At 47.6% G+C, this 16,878-nt stretch overlaps 8 protein-coding genes across 8 annotated transcripts; 2 read left to right on the top strand and 6 right to left on the bottom strand.

Annotated features, from left to right (window-relative positions):
• Positions 1–140: 140 nt before the first annotated feature.
• N7484_004684 (uncharacterized protein) lies at positions 141–1,921 on the top strand (the record flags this gene model as incomplete). Its single annotated transcript, XM_057115104.1, has 3 exons — positions 141–345; positions 401–418; positions 471–1,921. 3 exons carry the CDS (start codon positions 141–143, stop codon positions 1,919–1,921), a joined length of 1,674 nt encoding a protein of 557 aa, XP_056975244.1.
• A 170-nt stretch (positions 1,922–2,091) lies between these two features.
• On the bottom strand, positions 2,092–3,667 carry N7484_004683 (uncharacterized protein; the record flags this gene model as incomplete). The annotated part of the gene is made up of 4 exons (XM_057115103.1): positions 2,092–2,883; positions 2,955–3,215; positions 3,272–3,369; positions 3,436–3,667. 4 exons carry the CDS (start codon positions 3,665–3,667, stop codon positions 2,092–2,094), a joined length of 1,383 nt encoding a protein of 460 aa, XP_056975243.1.
• A 1,064-nt stretch (positions 3,668–4,731) lies between these two features.
• On the bottom strand, positions 4,732–5,954 carry N7484_004682 (RTA1 domain-containing protein; the record flags this gene model as incomplete). Its single annotated transcript, XM_057115102.1, has 4 exons — positions 4,732–5,040; positions 5,097–5,485; positions 5,540–5,675; positions 5,730–5,954. The coding sequence occupies 4 exons, from the start codon at positions 5,952–5,954 to the stop codon at positions 4,732–4,734; spliced, it is 1,059 nt and encodes a 352-aa protein (XP_056975242.1).
• A 1,109-nt stretch (positions 5,955–7,063) lies between these two features.
• Positions 7,064–9,415, bottom strand: N7484_004681 (uncharacterized protein; the record flags this gene model as incomplete). Its single annotated transcript, XM_057115101.1, has 6 exons — positions 7,064–7,225; positions 7,280–8,078; positions 8,127–8,293; positions 8,363–8,893; positions 8,943–9,340; positions 9,388–9,415. 6 exons carry the CDS (start codon positions 9,413–9,415, stop codon positions 7,064–7,066), a joined length of 2,085 nt encoding a protein of 694 aa, XP_056975241.1.
• Positions 9,416–10,291: 876 nt separating this feature from the next.
• N7484_004680 (uncharacterized protein) lies at positions 10,292–10,762 on the bottom strand (the record flags this gene model as incomplete). The annotated part of the gene is made up of 4 exons (XM_057115100.1): positions 10,292–10,400; positions 10,457–10,501; positions 10,551–10,624; positions 10,682–10,762. 4 exons carry the CDS (start codon positions 10,760–10,762, stop codon positions 10,292–10,294), a joined length of 309 nt encoding a protein of 102 aa, XP_056975240.1.
• Positions 10,763–11,021: 259 nt separating this feature from the next.
• Positions 11,022–12,684, top strand: N7484_004679 (uncharacterized protein; the record flags this gene model as incomplete). Its single annotated transcript, XM_057115099.1, has 3 exons — positions 11,022–11,471; positions 11,519–11,915; positions 11,966–12,684. The coding sequence occupies 3 exons, from the start codon at positions 11,022–11,024 to the stop codon at positions 12,682–12,684; spliced, it is 1,566 nt and encodes a 521-aa protein (XP_056975239.1).
• Positions 12,685–12,695: 11 nt separating this feature from the next.
• On the bottom strand, positions 12,696–14,646 carry N7484_004678 (Zn(II)2Cys6 transcription factor domain-containing protein; the record flags this gene model as incomplete). The annotated part of the gene is made up of 4 exons (XM_057115098.1): positions 12,696–13,775; positions 13,826–14,299; positions 14,346–14,494; positions 14,595–14,646. The coding sequence occupies 4 exons, from the start codon at positions 14,644–14,646 to the stop codon at positions 12,696–12,698; spliced, it is 1,755 nt and encodes a 584-aa protein (XP_056975238.1).
• Positions 14,647–14,996: 350 nt separating this feature from the next.
• On the bottom strand, positions 14,997–16,588 carry N7484_004677 (amidohydrolase; the record flags this gene model as incomplete). Its single annotated transcript, XM_057115097.1, has 2 exons — positions 14,997–16,052; positions 16,112–16,588. 2 exons carry the CDS (start codon positions 16,586–16,588, stop codon positions 14,997–14,999), a joined length of 1,533 nt encoding a protein of 510 aa, XP_056975237.1.
• Positions 16,589–16,878: the final 290 nt, after the last annotated feature.

The following is a 16,878-nucleotide window of genomic DNA, read 5'->3' as shown; positions in this document are numbered from 1 at the left end:
TTCTCCAGATGCTCTTAAGAAAAAAAAAAAATCTTATCTCGTGAGCTCCCTCCCGTGCTATACCCTGATCGCTTCTGGACGCCAGTTCAAGCTCCTTTAAGCTTGCTTGACCGCAAATACCCCGGTCGCTGTGGGCCAAGATGCCTCCTAGGAACGTCACTTCGGTGGCGCCAGCCAACAGAAATTCGTCGACTTCTTACGTCTCTGGCATTGACTTCGGCAACGAGCAAAAGGTTTCTCAGGACATCAAGGTCGCTGATACCGAGCAAAATGATGGCGAGGAGTCAGGTCCCGGACAGCTGAAGCGCCGCCTCAAGAGCAGACACTTGCAAATGATCGCTATTGGTATGTCTCTACCAGTGTTTCAGTGAAGTTTCCTAGAACTAACAATGATTTATAGGTGGAACTATTGGAACTGGTAAGCACCGGTTGAGGATTTTCGATCGTCAATTATATACTAAGTCTATTAGGTCTCTTCATCTCGAGTGGTACTGCCCTCGCGGAATCCGGCCCCGCCGGTGCGCTGATCGCATATATCTTCATTGGTACAGTCGTCTTCTCTGTCATGGTCTCCCTCGGTGAGGTCGCAACCTTTATCCCCATTACCGGTGCCTTCACATCCTACGCTGCCCGATTGATCGACCCCAGTCTTGGCTTCTCCATGGGCTGGATCTATTGGTTCAACTGGGCCTCCACATTCGCTGTCGAACTTACAGCCACCGGAACGATCATACAATATTGGCGAGAAGACCTGAACATTGCGATCTTCATTGGAGTCTTCTGGGTCTTGATCACGGCTTTGAACTTCATGCCAGTAGGATTTTATGGCGAAGTTGAGTTTTGGTTCTCTACGATCAAGGTTGTGACGGTCATCGGCTTCATGATCTTTGCGATTTGCGTTGATTGTGGCGTCGGAAAACAAGGTTACTTGGGCTTCCACTACTGGAAAGAACCCGGTGCTTTTGCGACTCATCTTGTTGACAACCCGCCGTCCCTGGGCAAGTTCGTCGGTTTCTGGGCCGTGCTCATTCAAGCCGGTTTCTCTTACCAGGGAACTGAGCTGGTCGGTATCGCCGCTGGAGAGACCGAGAATCCCCAGAAAACCGTGCCCTCGGCCATTCGCAAGACCTTTGTCCGCATTGGTCTTTTCTTCGTTTTGACCATCTTCTTTATTGGCTTGGTTGTGCCCTACACCAATGACCGGCTCGCAACAGCCCAAACTAACGGCTCTTCCTCGCCTATGGTTATCGCGGCTGACCTCGCCGGTATTGCTGTGCTACCAAGTCTGATTAATGCCGTTCTTTTGACTGTTGTTTTGTCGGCAGCCAACTCCAATGTGTACAGTGGTAGCCGCGTTTTGACTGGCTTGGCTATCGAGGGATTTGCGCCCAAATTTTTCGCCCGCGTTACCAAGAAGGGTGTCCCCTACGTTAGTGTTGCATTCACCGCTGCGTTTGGTCTCCTTGCTTTCATGAATGTGTCCAACGACGCAGGAACAGTCTTCAACTGGCTCGTCAACCTCTCCAGTGTTGCTGGATTCATCACCTGGTCATGCATCAACGCATGCCACATTGCCTTCATGCGCGCACTTAAAACCCGGGGAATCTCACGCGACGATCTTCCCTATAAGGCGGTTGGCCAGCCGTGGCTGGCTTGGTATGGTCTGTTTTTCAATATTCTGATTGCCATCACCAACGGATTCGCCTCATTCATCGGTGGCTTCAATGTCTCTGATTTCTTCATCGCCTATATCTGTGTGATCATCTTTGTTGTGCTTTATGTCGGACACAAAGTGTGGACACGCTCAGCTTTCATCTCCCCTGCCGAAGCTGATCTTGACACTGGCCGAATCGAGTTTCAGAAGGAGATCGAGGTACCTCAGCCCTGGTACTGGAGTCTATGGGGTTGGATCACCAAATAAATAAACTAGCGTAGCAGTTCGTGTTGTGAACTTGCATTTTTAGTGTGCGACATGGTTATTGATGTTTGAATTGAAATGCATAATGTATTTACCATCAACAGCTATTTTATGATACTCTCTTCACTCCTGATTTCAGTCGTAGGTTCATCTTTTTGTTTACAGCACACCAGTCATACCCACTTGAATTGCCGTGCGGCAATTGACACGCCACCTAGTAGCGCTGTGGCCCCTGTACAAACAACAAGTGTGCCATAGCCACTCCCATAAACGCCATATGCAGAGCCTTGCCAGTTATCCGCCTTGAGCAACGCCTCACTAAGCGGTCCACTAACCAAATTACCAAGCCCTCTTCCGAACTCCATGAATGGATAGATGACGCTCACATCAGCTGCTGGGTTAGCCCGCCCAATTTCTTCAGCCACTCCAGCCCACGTCGCCGTATATCCGCCCGCCAGGAGTCCATATGCAACGCAAAAAAGGTAGAGGATTGGAACGTTCATAGCAAATCCCCAGAGGAAAAACACCGCCAAAACCGTGCCAACGGTTGAAATGAGGATACATGTGGTGCAATGGTAGCGATCAGAGAGAAATCCCATAATAACGGAACTAAAGACCCACGACAGATTGATCAATGTGACAGTGAGCGAACATACCACCTCGCTTGCCCCTAGGTTGCGGGCATAGGTGGGGAGATAGATTGTTGGCAGGAAGAATCCCAGTGCTTCGACAGTATTTCCAAGCTGGTATATGTTGTACTCTCTGCTGTATAGAAATCTCAGGTTGAGTCTATCATAGCTGGGTGTATTGGAAGGTGGCCGTCGAGGCTTGTGCCAGTAAAGGAACGGTACAGCCAGAATAAACAAAGTAACGGCAGAAACTCGTAAAGTCGTTTCGACTCCATATCTACCCAGAAGCCATCCTATAAGTGGAGGGAATATGACTCCAGAGACTCCTGATCCAGCCTGTGTACAGAATTAGCGTCACTTTCACACATATAAAAAGGCAATTTCGAAACTGATTATAGATTCCATACCAGAGAGATCCCAAATGCCAACCCTTTGCGTTTTACAAACCATTCTGACATATATAAAATAGATGGTGTATATGAGAAGCATGCACCGATTCCATAAGCCACCCCTTGGGCCAGAATAAGTTGTGTGGTGTTGGAAGCGAATGAACTCAGTGCTAGGGAAACACAGACAATTACAATGCCCACTGTTGAAACCCAACGGGCGATTCGGGGAATCAAAATCATCATCATAATCGTAAAAGGAGCAAGTAAGTATGCGATCCCCTGTTTGAATTGTTAATTCCACCAAACATAGCTTTGACTGGGAGCGAAAACAATACCATAGCACATGTTCCAATCACTGCTATGTTTTTAGATTCTTTGAATGGCTCGTGCACACTATAATAATCCTGGAAAACGCCAAATGAGAAGGCGTATCCTTGATTAGACATATGCTTGTTAAATTCCTTTCACTCATTCTCCATTTCTGGTTTGATTGACTTACCCCATACTAATGCTTCCAGCATAGTAGCGGCTAGAAGAAATAGCCATGCATGAACGCCTCCATCAACTTGAGGCAAATATTCTTCATTCATATCATCTTTCAACGCGGACTCCTTGTGTAGAGCACCGGGTGGACGTATCTGATATCTGTCGCTAAGTGGGCTGGTCCGACTGCCGCCAGAATCCCTTGAGCCTAATGAGGAATCATTATCCTCAGAATGTGATGAAATCATGCCGAAATGGTGCTGATTAAATGTCTCGGGGAGTGCAATGGTTCTCTATATAGAAACTTACGACACAAGGGAGAGGAAAATGCACAGGCTTGGATCGGCTTAGTAAATGACGAGGCCTCCACGGCATGCTCTTCCACCAGGTTGCTCCTTGGATACGTATCTCGGTGCCCGGGCGGAACCACATATCTTACATTCTATCACTTTAGCACTTGCTCGGCCTTATCATTTTTCGCCCAAAAATCTCCCATTCCAGGCTACATTAGAGTAAGGCATACTAACCTACGTTGGTGGACTTGACGCTTGGGCAGTTCGCGCAGGCTCTGGCACTGATCAGTGGCTCTGTGTCTGCTTCAAGGGCAGGAGAAGCAAATTTTGGGCTTTTCCTCCCTGGCTAAACCAGACCACAAGAGCATTGTCCTATTCTGCAGTTATTTCACCAGTCACAGGGACGAACCAAGGTTTCAGGAACCAGGAGTGGGTGCTGGGCGCATACCTAGGGATGGCAGAAGGCAATGGAATGTTGATCAATGCCACACACAACACCATCAATCCCGTCTTAAATCTTCTATTCGTCTTGAGGAAGACAGATGGTGCTTCGTTGGTGAAAAAAGAAAACCGCGCAAGGGGTGTTTTTAGCTATCAGATCGTTTCTTTGTGTCGAGCTATCTACAGCTATGGACTTCGCTTAGGAGAGAATTTTTGCGATTTATATATGTTATTAAGCCATGACTAAGTAGGCAATGTGTCTTGTCTCGATGGAATAGCAACCTTGTGAACTACTTTGCATCTTGAATATGCGACAAAATTTTGGTCCAAAGAAATCCCATACATTGCGCGAAGCGTTGAATATTGCCCATCACACCATCTAAGAAAGAAATAACTCTAAAAAACGCACATTCAAACACTGGCCTCCAGGGCCACGTATTCGTAAAATCAATACCTTTCACTCAAGCCATTCCACCTTGGCTTGAAGAATAGAAACGTTGCCGAGAAAGCAAATTCGTTAACAAAAGGAAACAAGAAAATATGGCCGTTGTCATCGTGGTGAGACCGCATTATGATCATCAAACATAGGCACGAGTGGGTCCCATCTCAAATTCTTCAACGCTTCTCATAGCCTCCTCCTTCTGGTGTGCCTGATCCTTCTGCATCTTTTTAAGAATCTTTTGTTGTTTCTTCTCCGCACGGCTGATCTTCTTGAACTTTGAACCTTCTCCCTGGAGTACGCGACCGGGATGAAGGAAGTTCACAGCAAAGAGAGCCAGCAGCATCGGTGAAGCATCAAAGACATATTCATATACCTCGTGAAGCAGAATAGGGTTTGTGGTCGAGTAGCCCTGGGCGTATTGAGCCAGGCGGAAGATAATACGAACCTTTTCGAATAGTCAGCTTTTTTGAAAAAATCTATACTGACATGCATATAACTCACTGTGATCATTGCCAGTGCAAAGTAGATGGTGTAGAAAAGGTATCGCCACGGGAATGGGCTGTTGGTCATCTTCTCCGAACGGTACCCCATGCGCTCCATTCCGATCATGGTTAGGTGAAGTTGGATCGTCAAAACGGTAAAGCCAATGATGAAAAGCTCTTGAAGTCCGATGCCACCCATGTAAATGTGGATTCCTAACAGGACCACATCTTTTTTGGTGTTCTCGCCTGTGGTAAAAGCTGCGCCAACCATCTGAACGAAGAAAGCAAAAATATCAAGACAGACAAAGATCATTCCAAATCGGCGTGCAGAGATGCCCCGAAGCTTCTGGTCGGGGATAAAAAAGTTGATCATGCGACCAAGCGTCATGTAAAGGAAAGCGTTAATCCCTGTGTGGAATTAGTGGTCGACCATTCACAAGCTCTGTCCAAGGATTTGCTCACAAATTGGGGCTAATAGGAAAAACATCGTGTATAAAGTGTTGATTATGTTAGAAGATTGATTGTGGGTTTGAATTGAGCGGAAGACGAATGCAGTGAGCTCCCACAGGCCACCCAAGATAATCACCAATGCATATTTCTGTCAAAATGTTAGCCACAGTGGCACTTGTCGGAACATTTTCAAGTCTCCTACTTTCTTATGTATGATCGCTTGGGCTACATGGGCCGAAGTGGTTAATCCAAAAAGAACGCAGAACAGAATGGCAGCAGCCAAAGATGGGACATAGTAAAGTTTCACTCCGCATGCATCTGGAGGTAAATACCCATTTTTACCGGCCACCATGTTGATGCATGTCGCCGTGGATGTGGCGGATGCCGTGGTGGTGGATGCCATGAGGCTAGTCGTTGAAGTAGCCATAACTGTAGGAGTTTAGATTGTTGATTATATGAAAATGAATGGCATTTCAGCTACAAGGTATATATACTGTCAATGATCTGGGGTTTTCCCCTTTTGGTTAGCTCCATCGTTTTGCATATCTACCAAGGTAGGCAGTAGGTACCTCAAAAAGGTGGATGGGGCCCACCCCATGTTAGACTGTTTTAGGACCGTAAGATCTCAAACAACGTAACCAATGGTATCGCGGGCTCATCGGGAATTTGTTACGTGGCGCGGTGCCAGACCTGCGTAGGTATAAAGCCCGTCCCGGAGCGGAAATGATTGGTTCATTCATTTACAGATCATGGATAGATCGTCACCAAGAAACACAATACGCTCAGTAATGTGGCTAGCCATCATGCGCCAAGCATCCCATTCCAGGCACACTTGCTTTCATTTTATTTTGTAAATGATACCTTCCCTTCCTGAAAGATATCAGCTAGTCTAGGTGTTTCGGAATCGCCTTTCGGCCCCAGTGCCTAACCAACACCGGTTTTTGTCGAATAGGAAACAGCAAGAATCGCATGGATTCCGATCCTTGATGTTTTGGGGTCCAGTAAAATCAGACCCCCAAATCATGAAAATGGCACTTTACCTACAAAGGCTTAGTGCAGTTGCCAAAGTCTTAGCGTTTCCTTTTTGGGTAATGATGTCTCCATCTATCGTGTTCGTTTCCGGCTTGCCATCCGCCCCGGGGGCCATGTTAAATAGAGTCTGGGATGAAGATCCATGAAGATCCCAACCCAAATCACAAAATCCTTTTTGTTTATCTAGTGTGCCTTAATATATCTATTTTAGTTCATCACTTTGGATTATTCATATAATCCTAAGTTTATCCGAAATACGCGTAGCTCTACGCAAGCACAAACAACTTCATTTACACGTTAAATTTACCCCTAACACGCTCTCGACTCAGGAAATATCCCTTTCCGGGACTATATTTTTTACTCAACAGTGATTTCCACAGGGCGCATTGCCTCTGTCGCTCAAAAAAAAGAAACCATATATTTGTTGATGGAAAACGGTCATTTATGTGGATAGGCTGTTCATACGGGGTAACCGCCTAGAAGAAATGCATTGACAATATAAGGTCATGACAAGGAAGACAAATACAAAAATTCTCGACGAATAAGCCACTCTTCAACTATTCCAGCGTACACATGAGGCTCATACACGCCAGTCAGCTCTTTCAATCGGCCTCCACCCAAGCGATATGGGTTCAGGCCCAGGTCTCGCATGAGCAAATCATTGTACTGTTACAATGGCTTGTTAGTCTCACCTTAGAAGAGAAGCGAATAATTACTCACATCAATGGCACCAACCTCTAATCCACTCCCAATTAACGATCCAAGGACACAGTCTTCAGAAATTTCTTGGTTCATAATCTCTTTGGGTAAATCCGCCAGGTAGAGCGATCCAGATTGGTATGATGTATTACCAGTAGAGACATTGTCAAATCCCCCGGTCAGAAATCCTGCAATCCACAATGCTTGCACCTCAGCGATGATGGCAATCGTGGAACCGAGAACAATACCGAGGGTTGCAAAAGAACGGTCTCCCTCGGCAACTAATTCTGGAGCAACCATGCGACGAAACAGGCGGTACTGAATAAACTTGTTCGGGCCGCTCCATGATGGAGCAGATTTCTCCAGCGGAACGCATCCACTATCGAGCAGTCTTTGTTTGATCGCTGGCTCGAGCGCCGAGTCAAGGGTTTGCCAGTATTGACAAAGTTTTTCAGTAGTTGCATCAAGAGGAACCTCAATAGCATTATGAGGATTATCGCTCTTATATCCAACCTTTTCCTGGGGCTCAGAGACAGCAATCCCGGACAAACCAAGGGTGAGTCGAAAGCTTGATGGGGTAGTCTTGATTGGGACAATCGGCTTATACCCAGTGGCATGAAGAACAAGATCAACGTTATCAATATTTCCTCCGTTGGTCATTGACACTGTGACACCTTGTTGTGTCCTTCCATCGTTTTTTGTAAATGGTTCTGAGATTGACTGGATGGTCGACCGGTAAACCTTCACATTTGGCGATCTGATTGTGTCCCACAGATCACGTTGGTTGGCAATACCAGCACTAGCACCACAGGAAAAGATACTATAAAATGTCAAAAATTGAAAGTATTTGATCCGAAGTATTTCCCACCTTTTGTTTGGTCGAAGAAGCTGCATCTTTGCATCTACATCATATTGTGCGAATTTCTCCATCTCCCAATCTATTGACTTCCACAGCCAACGCATCCACCATCTTCCAAAGGGATTTCCGTGGAAAATGCGAGCCAACCATGAGCCATTACTACTCACCTTCCAGTTCTGTATAGAGAGGCGTTTAGGTGCTTCATAAGAGCACGGGCTCAGATAATGAATGAACCTCGTGCTTACTGCCTTATCACTGGCTACAACATCTCCATTTGGAAGAGAGGATGTTGGAGGAACCATCCATGCTGGACCCGGGCTATTCGCTCGAATAATCCAATGTACCTCAACATGACTTTCCGGAGTAAACTTCAGATGCAATGTAGGGTCCTTTCGATGGAGTGTGGCGAAGAGATGAACTAAGTCAAAAGAGGATTTCGCTCCCCCATAAACAACAACAGACCGTACCTTGTTCGCACAATATTTCTGTGTCTTTGTGTTTTCCACAATCGCATCAGGCTTGGGGAGTGGCTGGTAATCCAAATTCGCGCGAGACCAGCCCCCAATATCCTTGGCGTGTATGACATGTGAGGAATTCTTCGTGGGGCTTTCGAGTCCATCCGTTTTCGGTAAGTTCGGAACCGAGGTTAGACCGGTTGCCAAAATTAACTTGTCGCATATTAAGTTGATGGTTCTTTCATGACCGGACTGACATCGGTCTGCAATAGCAACGTTGAGGCTCCATTGCTTGGTTTCGAGGCGACTGATACTGTTGACCTGATACCGGTTAGCCTGGCGAATATCAACATGATTCAGAATATTGAACCTTCGAATTCAACTTGATGTGTTTTTGGAGGTCCCATTTTGCGACCCATGAGTGCAAGTAGCGATTGATCTTCCAACCAGGAATAAACCGTGAGCCACCTTCGCTTTGCTCACTGGGGACAACATCGGCGAGAGACAGATCACTGAACTCATACAGGCCGTACGAATTTTGGCTGAGCAAATTCGGATAAAGTCGTTCCTCAGCCCAAGTACCTCCAATATCTGAGGCTGCGTCGAGCACGAGTAAGTGACACCCTTCTGTATACTTCACATCATAACCGTCCTGCGTAAAGCACGATGGAATAGTCTCCGGCTCAGCCGTGGGATCGATATTATCTCTACCTGCATAAGCACCCTTGACCTGTAAGTAAGTCTTCGCGGCAACAAGGCCGTAAAGACCTGAGAGGGTTAGTGCTGGGTCGCTTGGTTTGATGGGGGCCACGAACCTGCTCCCACAATCACCACTCGCTCCATAGGTCACTATTGGGAGACAAAATGAACACAGAAGTTTCCGATGGATACTTTCGTAGTCTGAAAGCAGACGCTTGCAGAGAAATCTTCAAAGGCGCAATAGGGAATCAATTCTAGTGAAAACAATGAATGGTCTTGATATTGTTCAGGTGGGGCCGCGACAACAATCAACCAACCTCGAGAGGAACAAATTGATACTTACCCCTGGCGAAGGCACAATCCATGAATTTGCTCTAAGGAGAGACCGTTTGTTTGTCTTGAAAAGGTGTGATTTTTGAGTATGAACCTCCCCTCTTTTTCGGATTCCAATATTCTCAGTTTTTGATTTCTTCTCCTCATTCTCCAGGAATGAAAGGACGGATATAAAATCAATTTATCAAGACCAAACCTCCAGAGTGCTCAAGCTTCTTTACTAAGACCTCAGTGGGCAATCAACATTGGTCAGGGTGCGCCACGACCTAAAGACCTGCCTTTGAATATATATCGCAAGATCTGACCTCGGGAGATGGGTGTAGGAACCATTACAGATAATCTATTGAATACAACCTGGGTACCTATCCATGAATTAAGATTGCCTTACCCATAGTAATTGCTATAGCCTTGAAACTGTCTGGGTAGTGCTGCGACCTTGAAGGTCACTCTGATCAACTGAGGCGTAGTTGATCCTCGGCCGACAAGCGCTCAGGCTTACCGAATCGGGCGTGCTCCACCTAATCAACTTGAACATCTATAGGTAGTCGAATGACCATTGCTACCTGGTAATAGAAGGTATGAAACAGTAGAGAAAATACATGAACATTCATTAAAATTCTATCTATATTCAAAAATGGCAAGCCATCGTCGTCGAAGGAAGTCGGTGGTTTCGGCATGGAGACAACACTAGAAAGGACGCTTCGCATGGCAGTAAATGGACTCAATAGGTACCGGATCGGTGTGCGAATGGTCACCAGGAGGGAGCAATGAGTTTCGACCAGTGCAGGCTGGGCCACTGTGAAAATTGAGTCAACAGGTATACCGAATGAGCATGGGGCTTGGCCCACTTACGTGAAAACACGGCAGTATTTCTTCACAGAGACAGTGAGAACCTCACTGTGATGAAATTAGAACTAGGAATATCGAGTTGGGGGAGATAACTCACTCTTGCTCGACTTCATGGCAATCATCCAATGGCACATCGATACCCTTGCTGTTTTCCATGGTTTCAATGCCGACCTATGAGCCATGTTAGCTCCCCGAAAGATGCGTTGCAGCCATATGAGGGGCACGTACCATTGTGCGTGTTGTATCCTTGGTTGCAGAGACCGAGAGGAGCATGAAGCTCAACAGAGCAAGTTGCTTAAGTCCGTACATTTTGGAAGCGCCGGCTCGAATGTCAATAGAACTTGGATTGGAGGATACGTACAGGAGATGCAGACATCCGTGGCAGAAAGTCCAATTTAAAAAAAATACATCCCTTGCTTCTAACAAAGAATAGGGAGAAACTCCTGCACAGGGTCGAAGGATCGGAATGTATGACGAGGTTTGACCCTTGACTTGTTGATGTAACTGTTAGCATGTATGCCGATCGCCAGCCTTCCCCACAGTTTCTCACTTCTCCCCTTCAACAATCATGCACCCTCATTCCAAACGACGCCGCCTTGCCAACGACGATCAATTCTTAACTACGCTGCATGGAGGCCCTTCCGGCCTGATGTCTCCACAGTATGCACATACTATGAATGCTGACTGGCCATCCAAACCACAGCAGGGCCATGCTCCTGCACATACACCCTCCGATTCCACCGACGGCCCTACCTTTGCCTCCCCACTTGGCACCACCAATTGGGGCCATGACGGGTTTTCGCATGATCCGGGATTCCTTGCATCGCAGGAGGAACTGCGATGTATGCTTTTCACGATCGCCCAGTCCGCCGCACCAACACGGGCACCGAGTCCAGATGAACACGAGCAGGGCACCGAGGCGCCGCAGGGCGGGGAACAATCACATTCACGACCGGCACTTTCGAATGCCCGTCGAGTCCAATACCTGAAGAACTACGTGGGGCAAGTTGCGCCATGGGTGAGTGAGCTCTGTGGAGCTATGGTCTGGACGCGACCGTGAAAAAGTCGGCTGATGGGTTTACAATGCAGCTCGACATGTTTGATTCCCAGTGCACATTTCGAGTACAGATTCCTGCCCTCGCTCGGACATTTCCTGCGCTTCTCAATGCTATTCTAGCCATATCCGCCCGACAAATGGAAAGGAAGGAAGGGACCCAGGACTCATTCGATAGCCTCGAGCTGTACCAGGAAGCGATACGCTTACTCAGTCCCTTGCTGCAGATGCGGGATCCCAAGGTCGTGGCAGCCTGTGTGCTACTATGCTGTCTCGAGATGATGTCTGCTCGTGCGCAGGATTGGCGTAAACACCTGGAAGGCTGCACTGCACTATTCGAGGCCTTTGAAATACACGGCTTCAGCAGTGGAATATTGCAGGCAGTATTTTGGTGCTATGTTCGAATGGGTGAGCAATACAATGAGTGCTATGGTTGAAATTGTACCTAACAAGTGTAGATGTATGCGGCGCGCTGATCTCTGATGGCACGGAAAGCACGCTCCTTCGCCCTAGCAAGTGGCTTACGCCGGATTGTAACGAGGATGATGCTGCTCGTTTGTTCCAAGCCGCTCATTCTCCGGATATGCACGCCAACTATGCCGTTTACCTGTGTGCGAAAACGTGCGAGCTAGTCTCTGACCGTACCCAATTTGTAGAATTGGGTGCCCAGAATGGCTGTACTGGTGAAAACTTTCATCGCCGCTGGCTAAACATCTGGGAGGACCTGCAGCAATGGATTGAGGATCGCCCTCCAGAGCTGCTACCAGTACACACTACCTCCACTAAGCCATTTCCGCATATCCTCTTCCTGCACTGGGCGGCCATTTCGTCCAATCAGCTTTATCATACTGCATGTATTCTCCTCCTGAACACGATGGTCAAGAGCATAAAGTTGAGACCAGCACCAGCTGTCTCTGCGCTATGGCATGCCCGTCGCATCTGCGGGATTTCCCTTGCAAACCCTCACCAGGGATGTTTGAACAACGCCATTCAGCCCCTATGGATTGCTGGTCGTCTTTTCAGTCACGTCTCAGAGCATACGATAATTATTGATATCATTCGCAGGATAGAGGCGGAGACTGGCTGGGGTGCTTGTTGGCGCATTCATGATCTCGAGTTAGCTTGGGGATATCAAATTCCGCGTCGCCGTCGGATATCTACCCGACGAGAGGGATGAGGATGGATTCCTTATGGTTCAAGAAAACCCCAGCCCTTCTCTAGATCATGCAATTGATCTCCGACATCCCATCCCGTGATCTCCCGAATGCTAGAAAATCCACGGATTATTTTTCGCTGCTGGGTTTCGTGTGTCATGCGCCGAGCTGCTGTCAGAAATGACGCCAGCAGACATGGATCCCAGCATTCGCGCCTCTCGTTGTTCAAAGCTATGCTGCAAATCCTCTGGGCATGCCACAGTGGTGACATTGTCGCGGAACGGAAGTCTGTCAGACGCGCAGTGCGCGGCCGGCTAAGTAACAATAGCAGCATGGCAGTATGGTATAGTTGATTGCTAAATATTCCAGCTCCATTAGCAAAAAGAACGACCGGGAAGTCTTGCACCGACTCGATTCCTTTATCCACCTCGAGTTCAAGCATGGGCTGGAATCCTTGCGGCCGTTCTTGATACCAATTGTCAAGCTCTTCCGCCAGTTTCATCCAAGTTTGAAGTGGTGGGCTTTGCGGTGATGGGTCTTCGTTATGCATAAATCCTACAGCCCGTGCACAGAGCCACAGAGGACGGTACGCGAAGCAAAAGGTGAAGGCAAATGGATCTATCCCAAATTCTGCATCTGCGAGATATGGGGGTGAAGGAGGAAGAGAGATTTGAAGATTGGTATCGGTGGCTAAAGCTGCCCCAAGATCTGCGACCAATGGGCTGTCAGTTCTATCTTCAGTAGATGGTAATGTGACGTTGTACGTACCAAATCTTACCAACAGCCAGTAGATTGCCGAGTTGAAGTCTCTGCCAATAGCATGTGGACTAAGAGCTTCAACGAGCTCTGTATCAATGCTCCTTTGCAATGACCAAGCCCTAGGAGTGTCTTCGATGCAACTTCTTGTCGCATCCAGGACATGCAAGAATGCCATGGTAGTGATATCCATCTGTAGGTTTGGGGCCTGTAGGGGGCCCCTGTCGATTTTACATGTTGGTTGTATATTCATCGATGCCCCAGAGACTGCTAATAGTGAATCCCACACCGGGTGTGAGACCATCGCTAGTTGCAAGCCCTGGATACCGAATGACTGCCCAAGGTCACATATGTCCAACTAAATAAAATTTAGCCTCTGATTGGCCTTTCCGTCTGATGTGAACTTACCCATGGTGCCACGTTATATCGGTAATGACGAAGCAGTTCTAGCGTTTGCGTTGGAGATGAATTTGATTGTGGATCATGAAGGCGAGGAGTTGTACCCGGAGAGAACACTGTGCCAATGTTGGGCAGCTCTATAGGCGTCATAGCGTGGTTCAGCTGAGCTTCCCTCACAATCGGGGAAGTTGTAAAATCCGACAGGCTCAAGTTGGGCTCCATGATATCAGTCCCACTCGATCCTAGCGCTAGCAATCCAGCCACTGCAGTTTCATCATTATCACTGAAAGCCCTGGTCCTGGATTGTGAAGGTCCATCATATGGCCATGTTGACAGGGCGGCGTCAGGAGCCTGTGGCTCTTTAGATAGACTCGAATTCGGAGTTTCGAGTATCGTTTGATCAGGTTCATTACCGGCAAATAGCGATTCCTCCCCAAGTATGTCGGCATCATCGCCTTCCTTCTCGGGGTCTTCATTGACAAACTAACGCTGGGTCAGCAGTGATTCTTCCGCAGTCTCATCAACCTACCCGAATCGCGTCATATCGAGCAGATGGAGTCTCTACTTCAGACGCTGGAACAGTTTGCGCATTCTTCGTCAAGAATGTCAGTTGGGGACCATACTGGCATTGGAAGTTTCGATCGATGCAGTTCCGACACCGCGGTTTGCCCTCGTCGCCTGTAGGTATTTTGTATGAGAATGTATATACTTATTCCAAATTCGAATGAAGATATATTCGATCACCTACATTTCCTGCGACGAATGCGACAGCGCATACATCCTGTTCGACACCGTGTAAGCCGCCGGGCGCTCTGTTTGTTATCCGACATGACGATGATTATGCCCAGGTGGGAAGTGCATGCGCTCAAACGAAAGAGGAAGGCCTAAGCACCATCACGTGGAGTCTAGGCCCAAGGTATGCTTCCAGTGCATAAGTGAATCTACTTCATAGATAGAATTATTTGGATTTGTCAGATATCACCGCCCGGATGGTCTAGTGGTATGATTCGCGCTTCGGGAAAGTCCCAGATTATGGAATAGTCTATTGTGCGAGGTCCCGGGTTCAAATCCCGGTTCGGGCCCATCATCAATCATCATTTCTTTTTGGTGAGTTTGCATTATTTTTGAACGATGATTTAATTAATACCCTCGAAAATAAATTTCTACCATTATCTGATATTTATACGTATGACCAACCCTCTCCAAGTTTGCCGCCAATCTTAGATTCTGGCACACGATCCTTGTTGCAACGAAGCAAAATCCCCTGTATGGCGTGCTGTGCTTGGTCAATGATCACTCTCTCTTTTTCTCTTCCACCATTTGCAATTTTTCCGTCTTCAACGAGGATTTCACCGTTGACAACGGTCATGTCTACATCACGACCAGTGCAACCATGGACAACAGTTGTAACAACACTGACCGCGTGTCTTTGGACCTCGGTGTTCCAAGGTGCAGCTCCAACTCCTCCGCAGCCATATGGATCGAGCACCACAAAATCTGCCTTTTTCTGCTCTTCGAGACTACCAACTTCGGCTTCCAGTCCTAGAGCTTTGGCCCCGTTGATTGTCGCCATTTCCAGTGCTGTCTCTGCCGGAATCAAACTTGCATCATTGTTCACCCCTTTGTGAAGTATGCCGGCCAAGTGCATCTCCTGGAACATATCATAATGATTCGAGCAAGGAGCCCCGTCTGTTCCCAAAGAAACATTCACAGGGGGGTCATGTGCAAGCATGGCTGGAACTGGAGCTACCCCGGAGGCTAGCTTGAGGTTCGATGTCGGGTTATGAGCCACAGAAGTCCCCGTGCTGGCGAGTAAAGGAATGTCAATTTCCTTGTCAAGGTTGACCATATGGGCCAGAACGAGGTTATGTGTTCCGTTGTCTTTACTTGACTCTTCGCTATGCTCTCCACAGAGCTTTGCATCCCGGATAAATTCCATGGCACTGCAATTGTAGGAATCATGATAGATGTCACGGTCCCTTGGAGCTTCAGCACAGTGCATGGTCGCCGATATGCCATGTGTGGCGCATGCTTCCCCTAATTCAAGATACTGAGAGATCGGTGCTCCGCGAGGGGTACCTGCGGCGGCCCAGACATGAGTTCTGCCATCGTGACTACCGTGGTATGTCTGGTGTGCTTTGACAAGTTCAGGAATTGACATGGCAAGCAGATCTCGATCTCTTGGATCCGATATTGACAATTGGCGATTAGTTTCCGTGAACTTCACTAATTTACCCTGTATGAATACTTAGCAACAAGCGATTGAGTCAAAGCACATACACCAGGTTCACATACCAGGCAGCCTCTGATTCCCATTTCTCCCACGGCTTTGCAAACCCGATCGAATCCAGCGCGATATGTCAACATCGGATCAAGGAAGCAGGTCGTTCCCGTCTTTAACATTTCCATTACTGTTAGGCGTGCAGCATTGACGCCATCATCGCCCTCAAAAACAGCTTCCAATGGCCATATCGCATCGCATAACCAATTATGAAGCGGCAAATCTTCCGCCAAGCCCCGAAGGATGGACTGAACGAGGTGAGCGTGTGTGTTGATGAGCCCAGGAATGATTATTTTGCCTCGACAGTCAACCTCACGCGCTCCATTCGGTAGGACACTAGGATATGGGCATTTTCCAACTGCTGTGATTCGGTCGCGATCAACTCGAATATAACCGTTGCATATTATCTGGCGCTTTTGATTGACGGTAATTATGGTAGCGCCATAAAACAACTTGCACTCTAGTGCAACAACAACGTCGGTGACAGCCATCATGAATTTCAGTATGTGTCAGAACAAGCTTGACGATCGAATTGGCAAGTATGCGCAATGCTTCGTTTTTGATGTGTCCCATTCAAAAGCCGGGGAAATCGGGGACCCCAGAACCTCGGCCGACGCTAGGCAATCGGATCCTTATCAACATCCTTGCGCGGATAAGGATAGTATACGAGATACAATCCGCGCCATGAGATATGATATAACATTTCGACAAATAGAACTGTTGCTGATTATCTTCGTGAGCTCGACGTAAGATGGTATATATGAGCGGCTGTCAGGGTTCA

This window comes from Penicillium longicatenatum (assembly GCF_028827895.1).
Source record: "Penicillium longicatenatum strain IBT 33135 chromosome Unknown contig_2_segment0_segment0, whole genome shotgun sequence".
NCBI lineage: Eukaryota > Fungi > Ascomycota > Eurotiomycetes > Eurotiales > Aspergillaceae > Penicillium > Penicillium longicatenatum.
The sequence above is the reverse complement of the archived record's forward strand: the minus strand, read 5'-3'. Positions and strand labels throughout refer to the sequence as shown.